Source organism: Petromyzon marinus, chromosome 31 (genome assembly GCF_048934315.1).
Source record: "Petromyzon marinus isolate PM22_M1 ecotype Great Lakes invasive population chromosome 31, UKy_Petmar_22M1.pri1.0, whole genome shotgun sequence".
Taxonomy (NCBI): Eukaryota; Metazoa; Chordata; class Hyperoartia; order Petromyzontiformes; family Petromyzontidae; genus Petromyzon; species Petromyzon marinus.
This window is the reverse complement of record NC_133697.1, coordinates 10,718,575-10,739,370: the sequence shown is the minus strand read 5'-3', so window position 1 is coordinate 10,739,370 and position 20,796 is coordinate 10,718,575. Positions and strand designations below refer to the sequence as shown.

At 46.6% G+C, this 20,796-nt stretch overlaps 1 protein-coding gene across 3 annotated transcripts; it reads left to right on the top strand.

Moving 5' to 3' along the window:
* The first annotated feature begins 965 nt into the window (after nt 1-965).
* Nucleotides 966-20,312, top strand: ATXN3 (ataxin 3). Of its 3 annotated transcripts, none has more exons than XM_032964021.2 (12): nt 966-1,145; nt 5,381-5,545; nt 6,179-6,223; nt 7,109-7,194; nt 7,836-7,902; nt 8,734-8,821; nt 9,849-9,999; nt 11,286-11,444; nt 11,707-11,918; nt 12,789-12,891; nt 13,710-13,837; nt 14,037-16,905. In XM_032964021.2, exons 1-12 carry the CDS (start codon nt 1,122-1,124, stop codon nt 14,099-14,101), a joined length of 1,293 nt encoding a protein of 430 aa, XP_032819912.1. In that variant the 5' UTR covers nt 966-1,121; the 3' UTR covers nt 14,102-16,905. The 3 variants fall into 3 exon arrangements, with proteins under 3 accessions (XP_032819912.1, XP_032819911.1, XP_032819913.1); XM_032964020.2 differs by lacking the exon at nt 14,037-16,905 and adding an exon at nt 17,050-20,312 and having other exon boundaries at nt 971-1,145; XM_032964022.2 differs by lacking the exons at nt 11,286-11,444; nt 14,037-16,905 and adding an exon at nt 17,050-20,312 and having other exon boundaries at nt 975-1,145.
* The last annotated feature ends 484 nt before the right edge of the window (nt 20,313-20,796 follow it).

The window sequence follows — 20,796 nt, the reverse complement described above, 5'->3', positions numbered from 1 at the left end:
TGAAAACAGGATGTGTTAAGATGTTCGAACGCCAAATTGAAGCATTTTGCAAGGAATCAAGTCTGCATAAACCACACACAGTACTTGTGGTGGACATGCAAGCAAATATATGCATTGTCTTTGAAACGGATTGGTCTACACGACTACACCAGAAACAGCCTTCTTTATGCAACAGATATATATAAAGGTAAGCAATAGATTTAAAGGTAAGCAATATATTTAAAGGTATGCAATAGATATAAAGGCAAGCAATAGATTTAAAGTTATGCAATAGATGTATATAAAAGTATGCGATAGATATAGGTATACAATAGCTATAAAGGTATGCAATAGATATACACAAAACACTGAACTCTGACGCCAACGGTCTATTGCCAACAAACTGCAACTTGAATCACTACCTATGAGATCTTCACTCAAAACTGCTCTAGAGGAGTTGTACAACCCTAGCTGCCACTGCTATTCAGTGGCCTAAATTATGGCCCTAGATTTTGGTGTTATAATTTATTTATGTAGTTTATTGTAAAAAATTCGGTCACAGTCTCTATGATCACTGTTACATTGCATTTATGGCTTTTATTTTGGTGATTTCGAAAAGTTTTTTTTTGTTTTGGCCATGTTTTTGTTTATTGTAGTACGGAGTTAGACTGATGGCCTTAATCTTAGTTGTCTTGTGGTTGTTGTTGTTTGACTTGCATCCCACTGGGATTTTTGCACACAGCGTTGGTGTACGGTGCTATTTCAGGAATATTTTGATATTTTTTTCCTGTATTTTATGTTTGCACAGCCACAAAATCACTTTAAGATGTTTTCTTGTTCATGTTTTTTTGTTTGTTGCGGTTGCACCCGATTCAAGAGCCGAATGGCTCACAAGGCTATACCAAATAAATGAAACTATGAACTATGAACGTAGGGCAGTGTGGTGGTAGGGGTGAGGCTATCCTCACCCAACATGGCCACCGGCGTGTCGATGACGTTGCCCGGTGGTGGCGGCGGCGGGGGAAGAGGAAGAAGACCCTGCGAGTCGGGAGGCGAACTGGCTGCGGTGAAGCCGATGGTGGGAGTAGGAGGAGGAGGAAGAAGAAGAAGAGGAGACGAAGGAGGAGGGGGTGTGAGGCGACATGGACGCGATCTTTCACGAGAAGGTGCGACCCGTTGGGTGGAATATATATTTTAAATGGTTGGGTGTTTTTTGTTTTGGGCCCCCCACCACCACCACCACGGTAATTCGCGGGGCCAAGCCCCGCCAAAGCGGCCTCCTCACACCCTCCTCCTCACCCCCCACTCCCCCGCGAAAGAGCGGACATTGCGGCGGGAAAGGCAGCCGTGGTGGTTGAGGTGGAAGAGGAGGAGAAGGATGATGATGAGGAGGAGGAGGAAGGGGGGGTGAGGGAGGGAGACCCGGTTCGCATCCCGGCCTCCTCACCTCAACCTCGTCGCTTAGTTTCCCTCCCAAGTCTCACGCGGTATTCAAGAGTGAGCGACTTGGAACCCGCTGTGGCGGCACCGCACATTGTCGTCGCCACTGTGGCTTTACAAACACGGCGTGTGGCCTTGTGGCAGACTGTTGGGGCAAGTGTTGCTAGCGGGTAGCAAACCTACGAAGCCTCCCCCCGGTTCGCCCGTCCGGCCGGCCGGCACACGCGGGGTGCCTGGTGGCCAGCACCGTGCCCGGCCCCGATGGGGATTCCCCACCCCCCCCTAACACATACACACAATTCTGCAGGTCATGAACATTATATTTTTCCCTATATCGATGTCATTACAATAGCGATGTATCACATCTAATCGTGCGAGAGATGGGTTTGCATTAATTGGCTGTGATAATCGTCTTAATTTGGCCCCCGGGGGTTGTGTTGTTTTTTGTTTTTTTTATTTCTTGCGAAACTTGGTGACGCGGTGTTTGTGTGTTGTTTTTGTTGTTTTCAGTGTTTGTGTTTTGAGAGATGCCCCGTGTGCCGCCTGTTACGCGTCACCCCACCTGTGTTGCGTGCTTATTACGTGGGTCGTGTAGTAAGCGTCTGTGTTGTGTTGCGCTACAACAGCCGGTGACACCGAGTTCACGATTCCCGTCCACGACCACCAAACAAACCCAGTGACGATTATCTGAACCGGTCCTGGGCCTCCCCCCCCCTAGGTAGACTCGGCCTCAAATGAGCACCTGGTACGATGCGTATAAAGTCGCCACTGGGGGAGACAAAGGCGGCCGGGCGTGGCGTTGGCCACCCACCCCCCTCGTGTGCCACAGTGCCGGCAACCTTCATAGGTGCTGCTTGCTAACAGCACTTGCCCCTACAGTCTGTTACAAGCTTATACGTGTGTGTGGGGGATCTTTATGTCGTTTTTTGTGTTGTGTGTTTATGTATTTTGTGATGTACTTGTGACGTTTTGTATATTATTGATGTGTTTGGCGGTTACAAACTGTGATGTCTTCGTGTTACGTATTGTTTGTGATGTCTGTGTGTTGTATGCCGTTTGTGTGCTGTTTTGTATTGCGTGATGCGAGTGTTATGTAATGTTTGTTTATTGTGTCGTGTGATCTTTGTGTATTGTGTTGTCTTTTGTGTGACGGATGGGTGTGGGGAGGGGTTGAATCGTGTCAGCCGGGAGAGAGTTCCTCTTGCTTTGTCGACAATTTGCCAGTGCCATCAGCTCTTTAAACGGCTGTGTTAAATGATGCTTGCACGTTATAGATAGACTGTAATGGAAATGCAAATTAGTTTCTATGTATAGTAACCTGTTTATTTATTTTGTGAAGCTTCATTAAAGGCAGACAAGTTCTACATTACATTCCATGAGTGTGCACACACACCTCAAGGACTATGTTTGGTCATTTTTCCTCGCCCGTGACAATAATGTAATTAGTCAACAATTCGAAGTACAGTTTATAATTGTATTTACGTAATGGTGAGGTTTACAGTAAAACGACACGTAAGTTCGTGTTTGTGCTATATTTTAAGGGTGGTGGCGTAAAGTATGGGTACTTGCACTTCGTTAAAGGTGTCTGGGCAGCGTGGAAGAGTAGGCCAAATACCCTTCGAGGAGGGGCTGTCTAGAGCTCCCTGGAGTGGCGTGAGAAAGTAATAGTAGGGCCGCAGCTTTGTATCTTGTTTTAATTATCGAAATGGTATTGAGACCGAAAGAAGAACACACATGCAGGTTTAAAAGGGCTTAATTTGGACTTCAGATAATAAGTAAGCGGGCCTTGGGCAGGACACGTCCCTAGAAAGGATGAGTTGAGGGCTGATGGTCGAGACTAATGACAGAGTGGCAGCCAGAGGAGAAAACACGTCCGAGAGGACATCCACTGTGGATCGTGCCGAGGTGCTCGGTAGGATGTAAAATTTCCGGACAGTGAGACACGGTAACGTCGTGGGAACTCGTTCATCAAGCAGTGGATTGATCGCGCCTGATGATGTGTTAAAAAAAAGAAACCCCCACATTGTAATGAAAAGCTGCGGTGTTTAATTCAGGTCACCTTGCATAATAGACTAATTGGTTCATTAAGTTGTCATCCTGAGTTACCAGTGAAGGAAATTTGTTGATTGTTGCCTGACGTCTGGTTCTTGTCAGGGGCGCTTCCTCATTGCACTTTGAGCCTGATCCTCCGGTTGAACTGACACCCGGAAATAAAAAAAAAACCCAGTGTTTCCCCTGAATTTATTATATTCCACTCATTTGTTACACATGTACAGCCCTTTGTCAATACTGCTGACCAATTCACCCAGCATGTATGCAGTCTCATCACATCTCAGAAGCTCAGGCGGGTGGTGACTGGATAGTAATTGTTTGGGTGACGCGTTGCAATTAAATGTTTAAGCTGTGAGGCTGCGTGGCGGGCCGTGAAAAGGTAAAGGTACCACAGTAGCGAGATGTTAACTACCTCGCCTGGTATACAGGAGGTTGTGGGTTCGATCCCGACCCTGACGCATGTATATTTGGAGTTTGCACGTTCTCCCCCTGGTTGTGTGTTTTTTTCTCCGGGTACTCCGGTTTCTCCCTCCACATTTAGAAACGTGCATTTAGAGTATTTGGCTGCTATAAATTTCCACGTGATAAGCCACTTAGTTGAGCAATCATTTGTGATAGCCAGGTCGCTTTTGAAAAGAGCTATATTGCTCAGTGGGTCTAACCTGGTAAAATAAAAATAAACTTTTTTTATAGTTTACTACAGCCCTGAAATTGCTTGTGCATACCCCTGCTGGCAGAATGGTCTCTACTAAAGGAAGCACTACATTGGTATTTGGCCTATTCTTCCACACGCTGCAGACGTCTTTGAAGGAGTGGGAGTACCCACACTTTACCCCACCAGACACTACCTGCCGATCACCATTTGTGGAGTTCCCGATGTTATACTACTTGGTATCAGAAACTTGTCCTTTGTTTCAATTGTCACACCTAGAGATTTAACGAGTGACCCCTGGATTGCACATAACTCGAAATAATTGGATTTATAACTCGTGTGCTCACCATTACACTGTTCACCATTAATCAGATGAGCCTTCAACTTTGCTGATGAGGGAGAACTCTAAATATCACATACCTCACGAGGCTGACAATGCAGTGGGTGTTGAAATGAAGTTGGATACAGACGATTAAAAGTGCCTTCCTGATTTTCATTGTTTTTCATTAGATTCAGATTGTCTGTTTGGCAATTGACATGTCTGGGAAATGCACACGTTTCTGGTCAAGCTGTGATGTGCCCAACTATTAATTAAATCCTTACACGTGAGAAATAGTCTAAAGTGTGAGAGATCAATTATATTCTTGTTGAAACCCACAAGTGTGTTGGAATAGCTTAGACCAGGTTTGTTGCAGTGGTTGTGAGAGCCCGTGGTACTTTTGCATTGCAACTCCCAAATTACAAAATTGGATTGATGTTTTTATAGTATTCCTGGAAAAAGAGACACTTGGTCTTGATGGGCTCTTATTTGGTCACAGATGAAAGTTATGTATCCATATTTACGGATAATACGTCATTTTCAACCCTTGATAATCCACAGCTGAATGACGCCTCACCAATTCAGTGAATGTGGGTTGGTGACAAGGGCAGTGATGAGGACAGATTTATATTTCAATTCGCTACTGGTGTTAGTGACCAGGAATGGAACTCAGATTGCCAGGTTCATAACAGTGCTGAGTTCAGAGCAACCCCCCCCCCCTGCCGCCATCATATTGTTAGACATGATCAATATACTACTGGATGACAGCCTCCCTACGCTATCCTCAACCGTCATGGTCCCTCTAATATAACAGTCCCCTAAGTACCTACACATGAGCTGAATTCAGGAGTTCATGTGCTGCATGTACTATCGCTGCACCACTGTACAATGCGTGCCCTGACCTCCTGCCACTTTTCCCTCGTATCTGCGGTTTCTAGCAAGAGGGCTCGCTGTGCGCCCAGCACTGCCTCAACTCACTGCTGCAGGGCCCTTACTTCACCGCTGTGGACCTGTCCACGCTTGCCGTGCAGCTGGACGAGGCTGAGCGCCTGCGCATGGCCGAGGGGGGAATCACGTCACAGGAGTATCAGCGTTTCATGGAGGTAGGGAGTTGCTGGGCGATGCGAGCGTTACCGCATTCCTAGTGATGTAGTGTTTAATAACCATGAAACAATTTATTCCATGGGTCCGTGATTCTATTGAACAATTTTGAATTTAGTTCTTCTATTTTTACTCTGCTAAGTTACAGCGGCGTGCGAATGACATCGCCAAATTGATGCTGTATTAAACGTGTGGAAGCAATGTCACTAAAGTGCCAAGGGGAGATGCCTGATTGTGTCCTAAATTTCTATGTTCTCATTAATGAAGCTTCCAATTTCTGTTAGACAGCCCGGGTCACACAGACTAGTTACGTTTACAAGATAAGAGCTGTCTAATGTGTTTTCAGATTGTACCTTTCATTGTTTTGGCATGATGTCCTACATTACGCGATGCAGTAAAACCAGAAAACACATTGGAAGCACAACCGAAAAAAACTACACAGTGATAACATAAGAGATGTTTATTTTTTGGGTTGCATCCTCGTATAAATTACATTTAAACATGTTTTTATTATGTTCGTATGTTGAACTTCTTTTGCACGTTACATAGCTAACCGTGCTGATCATAATTGAATTGATTGAATTACGTGTTAAATTGTTGTCTGTGTTACGCGTTTACTTTTTTCGATCATGCAGCAACCGTCAGGAAACATGGACGACAGTGGGTTTTTTTCCATACAGGTGAGACTTAAGACAATTAATGACAAATCCAGTCAATTACAAAAACAGTGAGCGGCAGCGATGGCGCATTGTTTAGCGCATTGCGCAAAATGAATCGAGTGACCAGAGTGTAAATCCTGGCCACAGCTGTCGTCATTGGCGAGTGATGTCCGAAACGATTCTGGATCCCCTCTTGACCAATCTGCCCTGAGCAGCATGGTGAAATATGGTCATACAACCTCCATGACTAACACAGCATGGGGAGGCCTTCAGCTAGCAGTTGAATGGCAAAATTATTCAAATTATTTCTATGCAGTAGTATTTATAGCCTTTGACAATCACCTCGAATATTCTCCCCGATCTCGTAAGAACGCAGACGCTAAGCTGGCTTGACGCTGGATTGTGCTTGGATGGGTGATCAGCACGCAGGTCTTGTAGACTGCTGTGGGGTTACATTGTGGAATGAAGAGGGTAGTGCAGCAATATCTATTGTATTGCTAATGCTACAATGCCTATGGTTCCCACCTCCACCAACGTCTGTTCAAATAACCCCCATGGCCTGCATGGTGTGGCAAGGCCCTCAACCAGCAGTGGATTGACAAAGGGGTTGCAAATGTACCACAGTAGTATGCTGGTGCTGTTGTATATTGTTCTAAGAGTACATGTTGTCGTGTGTGACAGTGGCCATATACTCATTGAATGCTCCTTTTGCTCCATTCGCTGAGTCGCTTCAGGTCTAAAGTCGTTGAGCCACGTTAGGGAGACTCCCACTGCTGGATCCTCACCTTGCCTCCTTCCTCACCCACCCACTCGACTCTCCCTGCCTCAGCACTCACCGCCTTCATGTCCTTGTCGAGATGCCATTTGCCCGTAACGCGCGTGTAATTGCCGCTGTCCTCGCTGCAGGTGATTAACAGCGCTCTGGGAGTATGGGGGCTGGAAATGGCGCCCGTGAATGCACGGCACTTCCAGCGGTCGCACATCGAATTGCTGTGAGTCTTCCTGCTCCTGAGCGAATCGCCCGTGCCCATCACGTGCCACTGGATGCAGTCATGGGCGGCCGGTGATGGGTGCTGTGAACAGCAAAGCTGAAAAGTGAACATAAAGAAGATCCAGGAGATGGGGTTAGGAGTAGGATTATGGGCAGTGGGAGGTCTAGTACTAGTGGCTGGTTGGATTGTTTTGTTCGGGTTAGGGCCTGTGGGAGAGATAATATCAGTTGCTTGTTGGTTACAGCCTGTCGGAGGTGTAGTGCTAGTTGTTGGTTTGATAGCTGTTTAGGGGTAGTGCTATTCTTTCCTTGGGTAATTGGTTAGAATTTCGACCTGTAGGAGGGCAAGTACTCATAGGTTAACTCACTGGTTATGGTTAGGACTAGTTCAAATAACTGGTTATATAGTTGGTTAGCGTTAAGATCAATGAGAGCAATAGTACTTGTGGTCAGTTGTTTATTTCACTGGGGCTAGGGATAGAGACTGTGTGGTTGACGAGTGTGTGCCACTACAAACTTTTTGTCCCCTCCTCCTGATTGCGATGTATGGCCTTTTAGCACATTTCACACGAACCTTTACAGTGTCTGTCTAGTGTTTATGATGTTTGCAGCTCTGTCATGTGTCCGTCTTGTGTCTTGCAGGAAGGAAATGGCGTTCATCTGCAATTACAAAGAGCACTGGCTCACGGTCCGGAAGCTGGGAAACCAGGTAATGTGCACTCATAACTTGACATTAAAGCATTGTATGTCATAATTACATGCCTGCTTGTAACTTTAAAGTCTCTATTTATCATTAACGAAGCCTCAATCTTGCATCTGTTAGCCCAGGACACACAACCTAGGTACTTTTCTACAAGATGAGCCATTTGATTTTGGGGTTGGGTTTAGGGTATTTGGCTGCTATAAATTTCCACATGATTAGCCACTTCGTTGAACTATAATTTGTGGCCAGGTCGCTTCTGAAAAAGAGCTATAGAGCTCAGTGGGTCTTACCTGGTAAAAAAACCTAATTTTTAGTTTATCAAGGCAACCAAATATTTAGCATCGCAGTCACATGAGAGTATTGCAATCATTTCCAACAGCACAGCCACGTGCAGCAGCACAACCGGTTGCATAAATTGTAACCGCACGCAGAAGCACAATCAGGTGCAGCAAGTGCAACCGCATATAGCCACACATCCACGTATAGCAAATTCCTTTAAGCCATCTGTTCTCAACCCGTGGGGTGTGAAAACCTTTGAGGGGTGCGAAATCTGCGAAATCGATACCATGCAAGGGAAGGTTTGAATTTGCACTGAGAATATCAGGGCTACGTTGCGACGACAAAACATTTATACACAGCATGAGACATGCCTTAAAACCGAGGGTGGGGATAGGGGGGGAATGTGGGAACCCGTCGTCTTGATTGGGGGAAGACTACGTAAAAAAGGATGAGAACCTCTGCGTTCAGCACACACTGTGAGATACGTTGTTACTGCTGTAGCGAGAAGACCAAAGTGTTGACCAATGCTTGGTGCCCCATGCCCTTCTCTGCCGACAGTGGTTCAACCTGAACTCGCTGCTGTCAGGCCCTGAGCTGATCTCCGACACCTACCTATCGCTGTTCCTGGCACAGCTGCAACAGGAGGGTGAGGGCGTGCGTAATGCAGTAAAACTCTCCTTATCTGTATTGATGTGGGGGGTGCTATTGGCCGATCCTATTATTTGTGCTTGTCTGTGAAAGTATTTCCAAATATTCATACGGTTACCCATGGTTAAATGCAGTGAATTTCCTGCTTTATCCAGGTGACTATTTTTATCGGTGATAAACACTTCCAGGAGACCCCTTTTCGGTCACTTCTGTTACCATGAGTATAAACACAGATAATATAAAGATTCCATGGGCGGAGAACAGGAAGCAGCTGTGCAAGGTGCTCGTGTGGCACAGGTCAGAGCGCTGGATTTGGAGCTGTTGAGGTCCTGGGTTTGGATCCAGGGGACCCGCCTATCATTAAACTGAGTTCTCAAGTGTAGCAAGTCTATGGTCTCATTCCAGTCACCAATGATTGCAAAAAAAAAGATCACCTTAAAATAGTTTCTCACTTAATCCAGCTAAATTCCAGTTGCTTTGTCATGTGACAAACATTACTCGCTACAGCAGGGCAGGTGGGAATGTGCTTCCCCCTACTCTGGACCAGAGGTGTTGTGGAAGGATCTCAGAGGTAGCTCTGATCGCTGCTCCTGTGAGCTGTTCTCTAGCACGTAGGGTTGCACTGCTGTGCGAGAGATTCAGTTCGATAGGTCATCTCGTGACACGATTCCGACAGCACGGTGGTGACATAACTGAAAAAAGTACAAAAAAATTGTTCGGGCTTGCAAGTTTCACAGAAAAGACGCGGCGTCTAAAAATCTGAACACATGGGCCACCTATTTAGGCCTCTCAGCAGCAGTAATGTCATGATTTATGGTGCGTCTAAAGACTGGCTTAATTTAGAGAACCACGTCATACACAAAGGGTTGCACTTCTCTGCTATGAGATTGAAATGGATACTTTGTCTCATTACGTGACACCAGTAGCGCGATCGAGATAAAATTGTGGGAAAGCATGAAATTCAAGTGACTACATGCACAAACGACTGCTTCGTCTGCGTTACGCGCGTGCGTGTACGAGCGCAGGCTATGCGATATTCGCGGTGCGCGGATCCTTCCCGGAGTGCGAGGCGGACCAACTGCTGCGGCTCATGCCGGCCGTGCAGAACGAGCGGCCCCGGCTGCTGAGCGAACTGGCGGCGTCCGGGAGCGGCAGGAGGGCGGCGGAGTCGCACAGGCAAATTCACAGCGGCAAAGCGAAATGAGATCACACACAGCAAAAGCTAAATGTGACGGCATCCGGTTAGCCACACAAACTGCGCGTTGAAATGCAGTCACAACCGGGTGCAGAAATGCAACCGTATGCAGAATTGCAATGGGTATGCAACAACGCAATAGCATGCATGCAACAACGCAATAGAGTTGCTGCAAAACAGTTAACATCTCGCCACCAGGGCACCACGGTGAAGAGATGTTCGCTACCTCGTCTAGTATACATCAGGTCCTGGGTCGATCCCGACCCTGACATCTGGATATTTGGAGTTTGCATGTTCTCCCTGTGGTCGCGTGGATTTTTCTACGGGTCCTCCGGTTTTTCCCTCCACATCTAGAAACATTCATGCATTTAGATTATTTGACTATTATTTATGGCCAGGTCGATTCTGAAAAAGTGCTGTAGAGCTCAGTGGACCATACTTACCTGGTAAAAAAAAAGAGTTTTTACTTTATCAAGGCAACCAAATATTTAGCAACTCAGTCACATGAGAGCTATGCAATCATGTCCGACAGCACAACCGTGTGTAGGAGCGCAATCAGGTGCAGCAGCACAACTGCATATAGCCACACATCCACGTAGAGCAAATGCATCAGCACTAAGATATGCAGCTGCATAGGCAACACAACCGCAGTCCACAGTCAACTGTGTGCAGCAATGACACTGGATGCAGGAAAACAAGCAGGTTTGCAGGTATTGGGAAGGCAGAGTGAATTGCTGAACTAACATTTATTTGGGGGGGGGGCGGGGATATTCCCCCATAATGTGTTGTGTCCGGTACATTAATTTCGTCATGGTAAATAATTATTAACTGTTACAAAATTTATCTCTTTCAATCGGTATAACTGCCCAAAGCCGTGATGGAGAAATCTAGTGGGGTGGCTGACAAGAAATCAGGACATTGGATGTGTCTTAATTGTGCTAATGTAAGTGGATTTTAATTTATTGCTTAATAAGTGGTGCTGTTGGCAAAAAGTGGGCTGGTGGGGTGGGGAACCTGTCTTGCATATTATAAATTCTCACTGTCGTTGGGCCAAGCGGTGAGTCATGGTTATTGTCAATCCCACGCACGCATCAGCATTTAATGAGCGCAGCTGCAAAGGAATGGAAACACTTCTCCTGCCGTTCGCTCGTTAATAACGGCACGATCAATATCGAGAGCCGTTTGATTCCAGTGCCAGAGTTGGGAGGGCAACCCCATGGGTGGAGTTTGAACGTTTTCTTCCGCATTAAATTATCCCGGCTGCCAGGTGGGGCTTTGGCCCGGCGGGAAGAGGAGCTGGTCTGAGCATCACACCACACATAATGCGACTGCTCGGAACCCTGGGGTTGGTGGATCGCCCAAGGAGGGGCGAAGCGTCTCGGCAAGGAGACACAAAAAGCACGAAAATGCAAAAACAGGAAATAAAGTGAGCTCGTATTGTTTATCTTTGTGCCTCTAGGAAAAGGGTGTCTTCATTCTATCTTGCTTGTCCTTTTACACAATCATCTCCAGTGTCTGCTTCCCAGGGACCAGCTGTCTGGGGAGAGCTCTCAACAGCGCCTCCTGTCGTGCCTTTACCGAGCTCCTAAGCAGCGACGCCCTCACTTTTATCCCCACGCATGTGGGCCCGCGTTTCCCCGCATGACTCCGCGTGTCATTTCCATCGTTTGTCGCGGGGGGGAGTGCAGCGACCTGGAGCAGGCGATGGCCGACAGCCAGGCGCACCCGGGCGGGCCGTCGGGGGCGGCCGAGTCGGAGAGCACGGAGGAGCGCGAAAATCTGCGTCGGGCGCTGGAGATGAGCCAGCAGCAGATGGACGAGGAGGACGAGCAGGCGGACCTGCGCCGCGCCATCCAGCTCAGCATGCAGGGCGCCTCGCGCCACCACGCGCTGCTGCCAGGCACGTCCCCGGGAAGAAGCGCAAAGGCGCCGTAATAATTCACCACCGGGCGTATATTTTTTCCTCCATCTGCGATTTATCGAAGTGTCACATATTTGTGGTTGCATGTCAATTCAAGAATTGATCATTTGTTATCAATTTTGTACCGTCTTGTTCGTGTCAGCTGTTTTGTATGTTATGGATTGTTCTGTGTCGTTTGTTCCGTTTGTCTAAATCTTTCTTTGTCATATCATTTGTATCGATCGTAAATAATTGCTTTTAGCAAGCGGGGTTCCACGTACATGTTGGAGGTGTGGATACTAATCAATCGATGGATCGTTGTTTGCAGCGTCAAGACTCGTCCTAATCTATTGGGATGTTTAGCCAGTTATTATTTTTACTGGTTTTTTTGCTTCGTGTGGGAGGAAACCAGAGGATCCAGAGGAAACTCGCCACACATACGAGGTGATAACTCTTAAAAGCTCTCCACAGATGGGTTCACAACCAACTTGCTGTCCCGGCATCTTGAGTGTTTTGGAGATTTTGCAAAGCTTGCATCCTGAACTCGATTGCAGGCGTGTGCCACCACCCCCAGATAACGAGTCCGTTAGTGGGCACACGCGGTACGGTTTATTAAAAATGTAATGATTTGCCTCCCTTCTAGGTCGTGATTTATTGTGGTGAGTTGAGCACCCCTGGTGGCTGCTGAGGTCACACAAACCAAGTACGTAAGAGTTTAACAGGTCCCTAGCCCGTGATTTAACCAGAAGTGCCCTGTTGTCGCTGAACGACTGGGAAGGCCCATGTCCAGCTGAGTAGGAGACCGTTGCTGGATTGTAATGGTGTGAAATGGTGCTGGATTGTAATGGTGTGCTTCGTGATCATCCTCAGACCCCAGGGCAGAGGGGGTCCCGCCAAGGCCAGCCCCGTTAGCTGAGCCAGAGGCCCTTGATGCTGAGGAGCTGCGTAGGAAGCGCCAGATGTTCTTCGAAAAGTACGAGTCACTGTGCACGCTTTGGCCTTCACCACTGACCTACTTCCTACCACTGTAGTCTAAAACTAAAATAATATGAAAATTGTGCATATGCATGGGTTCTGTACACTTCTCAACATGCGTTGTTGTCTTTGGAAGTTTTTCTTTAGAAATAATGTTACGTTTTAAGCCACTCAACGAGGTGATGACTTGTCATCTCTCAATTTGGCCGGTTTTCTTTAGGGTAATTCCTTTATAGGAACACAACTATATCTTAAAGTTTTGTTCACATTAGATCATCTTCATGAGAGTTATTGTGTCCGCCTGTTTTAGATGCAGACAGAGCAAGTTAATGCATTAATCCAACCGGCGTTGCAGCCTGCGCTGTACCACTGGTTGTCAGCCTTTGATGGCCTGTTAAGCGACCAGCATTGTTCTGTTAATTTTTTTTTACTATACATTTATTTCCGGTTACGTTCCAGTTGTGCTATTGGCATCACATCATTATACGAATTGGAACTGAAATGTTTAACCCTGGGAGCCAGAATAAAGCAAAAAACATTAAAAAAACAATTGTGACGCAACGGGTCTGTTTGTGCGGCCCTTGGCGACGGGTCTGAGACCAACAACGACGTTTTTTGTGTAGATAGTATTGTTGAGGCAGCACGCATTCTGGAAGCATTACCTGATAAGCGCCGTTTAGTTAAACCAGCAGGGGGGGGTGGTGGCAAGGGACTGAACCTTTTTCATTCATTCATTGATTTTACACGAGCGTATTTGTATTCGTTGGATTGCCACTTCCCCCCCCCCCGCGTCCTCTTGTGGCTGCACTCTATCAGGCAGCAGCAGCAGCAGCAAAAGGAGGAATCGGAGGGATCGATGACTCCGGATCTGTGTGCCGAGGGCAGCCTTGCCTCCTCGTCATCACCCGAAGAGGAGCCTCGTGCTCCGCAGCACGGCAAGCCAGGTACGGGTGATGCCAGCATGGCCACCTGATACCCCCTGCCTACCTGCTCATCTGCCTGCCCACCTGCCCATCTGTCTACTCACCCGTCTACCCGTCCGACCGCTTGCCCCTCCGCGTGCTCATGTGCAGCATCGCTCCCCCGCGCCTCCCTCTCCGCTGTCCTGTTTCGATCGTTTCATCTCGAGTGTCTGCTTTGCAGGAGCGTGCGCACAAACAACTGGAAAACTTCATCATTGGACATCCTTTGCCAGCACCAAAATATAATAATAGGGGTTTTCCCCTTTTTTCTGGCAACAAAACTGAAACTTTTTTTTTACAAGGATTCATGTCTGCATTAACCACAATACTTGCAGACAAAATACAAACAAAAAACACACTGATAATATATGCATTGTCCTTGAAACTTAGTTTCAGGGCAGCCTTGCCTCCTCGAAACTTAGTTTTAAGGACAATGCATATATTATCAGAGTGTGTCTTTTGTTTGCATTTTGACTGCAAGTATTGTGGTTAATGCAGACATGAATCCTTGTAAAAAAAATGTTTCAGTTTGTTGCCAGAAAAAAGGGGAAAACCCCTATTATTATTATTAAACTGGAAAACTATCGTAGGACTTGTGTGTAGGCAGCTGTTCCCTTCGGCGTGAGTAGAAACCCCCATCCCACATCTCCCTTGCGTTTGTGGTGTTGCGCTTTCTGCTGCACGAAGAAGCCGGCTTAATTTCTGGCTACTCACTCGCTCGTTGGCGTGTTCATTTGTTTGTTGTTTATTTTTCATTTGAAAAATCCTGTTTTGCTTTAGAAGCTTAAACAGAAGGCCCTGTAATGGTTTGTCGAATATTCTTTTAAAATGAATTTTGATGCTTCCAATAATACATCGAATTGTGTGTATTGAGAGTTGACTATGAGCTTTTCATGTATTGTCTTTGTTTGGACATGGAAATCACAGAGGTTGAATCTTGAATTGTGATCAGAAATGATGCACTTCACCAAATAATAGGTTACTGGTGGATCGTTCTATATTTTTGTATGTACATAATAATTCAGGGTCTGCGGCTGGCACATTAGAGGCTCTGTATGCCTTTCCACCGTCAATGATAACAACTGTGTCCAATACCTCTTGAATACAGAGACATCTCTGCATGCATTATTATTGAGTCACAACAGGGCATCGCCTTGAATACAGCTAGGCATGGAATGATCAAGATGGGAAACAATGTAAATTCTGGAATCATCTTTTTTTGACTAGCTTTGATTTGTTTTGCTCCATTAACCTTAAGGATAACGTTTGTTTTTAAATTGCATAACATTCGCACACATCCTAAATTATTTATTCTTATGCGGACACCGTGCTGCATGTATCACGAGCACAGGAGTCGGTTTTAATCGATGCATTCTTACATATATATCTATACAGCGTACGTTTAAATAAAATGAATACAGTTTAAATACATTTTTCGTACAAAAGAAAAAGGGCACTGGCTCGGAGGGGAGGTCTGTGAATGGGGGTCTCTCTTGCCGCAATCGACATAAAAGCGTGCGGAGCTCCATCCTCGAATCGGGCGCAGGTGTAAGGCTGGAAGCACAGACAGCGGGAGGTGTTTAATGGGATCGGAGGTGCAATTCGTTGGTAACTACAGTCGCGGTGCCGCTCGGTGTGTATTGAAATCCATACAATCTGTCAGCTCGTTTGCAGACCTTTGTACACGCACGAACAGCGAGATATCCATTTGATGCCATTGATCTGATGTGTTTGTATTATGCGTGTAAATATGCTTTCTAACAAAAATAATATATAAATGCACCTGCTGATGCGTGTATGTGTGCGGTGTCATGTCTGCATTGCATATACATGATGTGATTAACAGAGGACATGAATGTGGGGCACTTATTAGGGCCACCCTGATGAAAGCCGTTTTTGTGAAATGTATAATTTTTCTTCCTCTGCACGATGAACATTGTACCCTCACTAAAAATAGCACACTGCCAAGTGCGCACAAGCATGGCACTGTGTACACAGGAATAATCACAATTTAAATATTAATGAGCATTGGTCATTTTAATTCTAATTGATTTCCAAGGCCACTTAAAATGTAAATTTTAAGTTTGGTGATCCGTGGTACAAATGTTTCCCCCGTAACTATCGCGACCACGTAACTGTATTGTCCACCTCCGAGTGTCACTAATTATCGTTTGCTATTTATACAATTTTTGTACAGCCTGGCAGTACCCACAAGCATGACTGTTAGGATTATTCTCTGGATGCCCACCAGGTTGGGAAAATAAATATTAATTTGGAAGGTTGCCCCGTCACTGATAGGCCTCTTATCCCTACAAAAGTGTGTGTGACTCTTCTTTGCTCAGTTTATTTTTTTATTTGGCTGACCAGAGGCTGCTGGTGTGTTAACCAGCTCCTCTTTTGTTATTTCCTTCCCTTTCTGTTATGTATAATAGGGCTTGTCCCCAGGGGTAGGCCCTAGGGTCTGGCAGATCACTGTGGTTTGTGCCAACTGTTTGGGAACTAAACGCCACATGTCCTCTTGCCCTGCGTGATGGACCCTTGCCATCGGTCACATGACAGGCCTGGTAGGAGTGTCACGCACGCAAGGCGGCCCGTTCCTCGGCCAGGGGTCCACCCCCAATGCCTCTGGTGGTCTCGTCTGGCATGAGTCCCCGATGTTGCCGGTGGTCCAGTTGGGTGGCACAGCTGCAGTACGGCCCTTCGGTCACTGTGAGTTGGAAGCAGCTTCTCGGGCAGGCTGGACCAGTGGGAGTCAGAGGAGGCAATGGCCGAAGTTGCTCCTGTACCCTCAGGCCTGTGGCCCAGGAGAAATCCAGCAGCGACGTCCTAGCATTCTAGAGCCCTGGCTATTGTCTGAGGAGACCTGCTGACAACTGCCCCCTGAGCCCAGGGGTGAGGCAGCGGTCTGGGGAGCCTGGTCGGTGGTACCTAACAGTTCTTTCTTGTGGTTGCTGCAAAAATCCATCTTTACATAAGTACTAAATATTGTATTATTGTGTGTGTATATTAAAAAAAAATCATTTTGTACGTTGCTGGCGTTTTGTCGTTTTCACCCAGAGTTGTGTCCGTCTTTGCAAATTGGCCCCGGGTCAAAAGAGCGCACGTGTGTGTGTGTGTGCCCCACGTGACTTGCCCCCGTCATCCCCCCCCACCGCTGCCGTCGAGTGTTGGCACGTTTTGCCATCTCTCCGCAGTGGACCAGATGACAGAGGAGGAGATGCTGGCGGTGGCTCTCCGGCTGTCGCTAGAGGCACGCACGAGCAACGGTGGCGATGACAGCAACGGGGGCAGCGGTGGTGGTGGCGGCAGTGTTCCCCCTGTGCACTGACCTGTGACAGTGCCGCTTGGCCAGGTGCAGACCAACCCCTGCACCGCCCACACCGGTATTCACTTGCCAAACGGCGCCTACCCCCGCGCCCCTACCCTCCGACATTCTCCCGTGTTCCGTCCTCACTGCGTGGGGGTTGGGATCACCCCCTGTTGGGCAGTGTTGCGATTCAATGCAAAGTCTGGTCACATAAGCGACGACGATGTCTTGTGAGTGTTACATGGGAACCCTGTGTTGCTATTTTTGATGGAACAAGAATAATCGGACTGGAGCAACATCCAGAGGTGTTTATACGAGTAAGTGTCCATTGCTTGCCTGCACATAACAAAAAATACATAATGTGTAAACTGTACCGGGTGTTTCTAACGAATGTCATCTCGTTTTTGGATGTTAATGTTAACCAAGAGGGGTTTCTTTGACCGGCTGTGAATATCGGCAGTGGTGAGCACATTACCTGCGAATGCCAAGCTGTCTTATTTTATTTTCCTCTTTTGTAACTTATATAGTTTGGTGTGGGGTGAGGGTGCTCAGCAGTTGTGCTGTGTTAAGAGTGAGCGGGCAAGTGCAATTTAGCGAAGCAGCGCCATCATTACAGGTTACGCCTCTCTAGTCCAGTGTTTGCCAGCCTACTACCGCTAAATGTTCCCGCATACACCACGGACCCTCAGTATGGTGGATGTTTTAAGATATATGAATATCACATTCTTTTCCATAGTCCTTGCTGTTCTTACATCGGGCAGTTCTCCATGCCTTTTTAAATTTCCATCCTTTGGACTCTTTGCATAGATTTTATTCCAGTTTGTCACCAGGGTAGAAACTTGCTTTCATTTGCCTCTTGGGGGAAGGTGTTTTGACTGCTGGTTGTTGTACGAGGGAGCTCCGAGTCTCGTTGCTGGCTTAATTTGACATTGAAACAAAAAACACTTAACTATGGCTTAATATTGATACTGCACCTCCCACGCAGTAAATCTTTGAGGTGGCCTGTGGCAGTCGAGCAAATGGGGGTACCGCCTTGACAGCTATCCCTGTGCGGCACAATGTGAACGCAGCCTGTAATTGGCCTGCCAGTAGAGGGCGATGTTCCGATGTGTCTTTTTCCCAAGAATGTAATTTGCAAATACAGTAAAACCTTGGATTGCGAGCATAATTCGTTCCGGAAACGTGTTTGTAATCCAAAGCACTCGTATATCAGTTGTGATCACGTGACGCTCGGCAGACAAGGCGTATACGTGCTGCTCGTATTGCAAGACCTCGCTCGTTTATCAAATAAATATTTATTTAAAAATTTGCTCGTCTTGCAAAACACTCGCAGACCAAGTTACTCGCAATCCAAGGTTTTACTGTAATTTCGTAAAAATATGCTAAAAATTGCACACATGGCTTACACTTCCACTGTGAGGCAGAAGGTGCGTAATGAATGGTTAATATAGCCACGATATTAAACAGGGGGGCTCTTTGGGCTCAATCCGTGAACGTCTGCAACAAGGGAAAAACGCGCTGTCGCTGGGCCGCTGTGTTTTAAATCATTTTTTGCACCAACCTGAATTTGGAATCTAAAGCTTAAAATAAGTTCCAAGGACAGATCATATTTCTTACTTACTTGCGTGGAACACACCTTCCACAATAAGTGTTTTTAAGTGCGAGCATCGTTTGAGAGCACGGGGAATGTTTCGTCAAACTGCAGTCACTTCTGATGCCAAACCAAGCAAATGTGTAATTGTCAAAAACTACATGCAAAATAGTATGACAAAGACCAAAATGAATAACCAAGGTAAAGGGAAGTGCTATCAACATAATGAAATATACAAAAATCCTTTCACATTTACCAATATAAATCCAAAATAGACGAGAATATAATTTATTTTTGGCATAATGCCATTTTATACATAAAAGTCTGTCTCAAGAGTATAATAGAGGGTCCTCGTGGAATGTTTGGCCAATTCCGTTCATGTTTGGCATGCGGGAGGAAATCAAGAGTACACAGAGAACACCTACCTTGTACAGAGGTAACACTCAAAGCTCTGTACAGATAGATGTATTAATCTATTGCTGCACTGCCATCTCCTGGCCATCTCGCAGGCCAAGCCTACAACACCTGGTATTCTCAAGCAGCCTCCCAATTACTAACTGTTCTCATTCCAGCTTAGCTTGTGATGTGACAGGATCAGCTTGTGAGATTCGATGAGATTTGATTGGAGGCATTTACAGGAGCCTGTTACCCCTCGATCCCCGTTGTTGGTGCTGCCCACATCAGGGCGTTTGAGATGCTACTCATGTCCTGAGGGGAAAGCCTGGCTGGGGAAGGGCGGCAAGGCAAGTTGATAGTTGGTGCGTGTGAGGGTCTCATCGTGTCCCCGTGCGACCTCGCCAAGCGAGACCCGGTATTTCTTTCCTAAGGATAATCTGTTCCATTCCATCATCTCGCTCTCCACTCAATTTTGTACGTCGCCTTTCCAGCTCTTGGACCAAACTTCCATATTTTAAGTTTCCAAAGTATTTTTTTGTTAATTGCTGCGCACCTATCAGGGGTGTGAATCCGTAATTCTCCCCACTCCACATTCCAGGGAGTGTTGGTGCCGCGTTGAATGTCGGCAAGGTCTGCGCGAGTCTCTGCCGCAGATGAATGTGAAGCGTGTGCGGTTTCCTCGAGTGTAGAGAATACTCCGTTGCGTGTGACCTAGCGAAGTAATGGAGGCAACCGGGCAGCGCTGAGAGACGGCAACTATTTTACACTGTAAGGTCCGACCACGCGGACTGCGTTATCGGCTCACCTGAGCAGGTCGTGAAACCGATGCGCACGCTGGTACTGGAAATCGCTGTTGCCCCACGCAAACCGTCCAGCCAGCGGTGGTTCTGTCAGCAGTTTTATTTATCGGTTATTGTCTCGGTCTTGCCTGAACCATTGCGTCCGCATGGCTGGAAGGGCCTCCTTCGGTTTTAGAATTATTGAGGGACCTTTCCGTTTGTCATAATTTTGTTTTATTTCGTTTGATTTTGACGTCTTGTCGTACAAATGGGCTCAGTGCTTTAAAGCGGTGTGGTGTGTTTTTACTTTACAATTCGGCTCAGCTGTGCTGTGCATGATTGTGTTGAAATGTCTCAGCAATAAATAAAATACTAAAAACCCTGGCCTGGTTGATGCAACCAAAAGCGAGCACTTGGCGCAATGTGTGTGTGAAAGTCAGAATTGGGGAGACAAAGGTGGCCAGGATTGCGCGGAGTGCTGCTGCCCACATCCCCCCATCTTGTGCCGCGCCGCTGGCATTAAAAGGTGCTCGCAAATCGCATTTTCTCCGATTGCCTAGAAGGCTATACAGTAGGTGTGTAATGAGTCAGGGATTAAAATACATTCCAGTGGTCATGACAATCCATATAAGTGTCATATCAGTTATGTTGATGGTTTATGAAAGTTATTTGCAAACGTTACCATTGGGCTCGTGGAATGAAACAGACAAAACTAGACGAAACAAATGAGAAGAATGACACCACAAATAATGGATTCTTCCACCGGATCGTGGCAATTGATGTAATGGCGGTTTCAGGTATTGGGGGTGAATCCTCAGAAGCCTGAGCAGGAATCTCTGCGACCAGCCGAGAATGTTTTGCGTGTGCG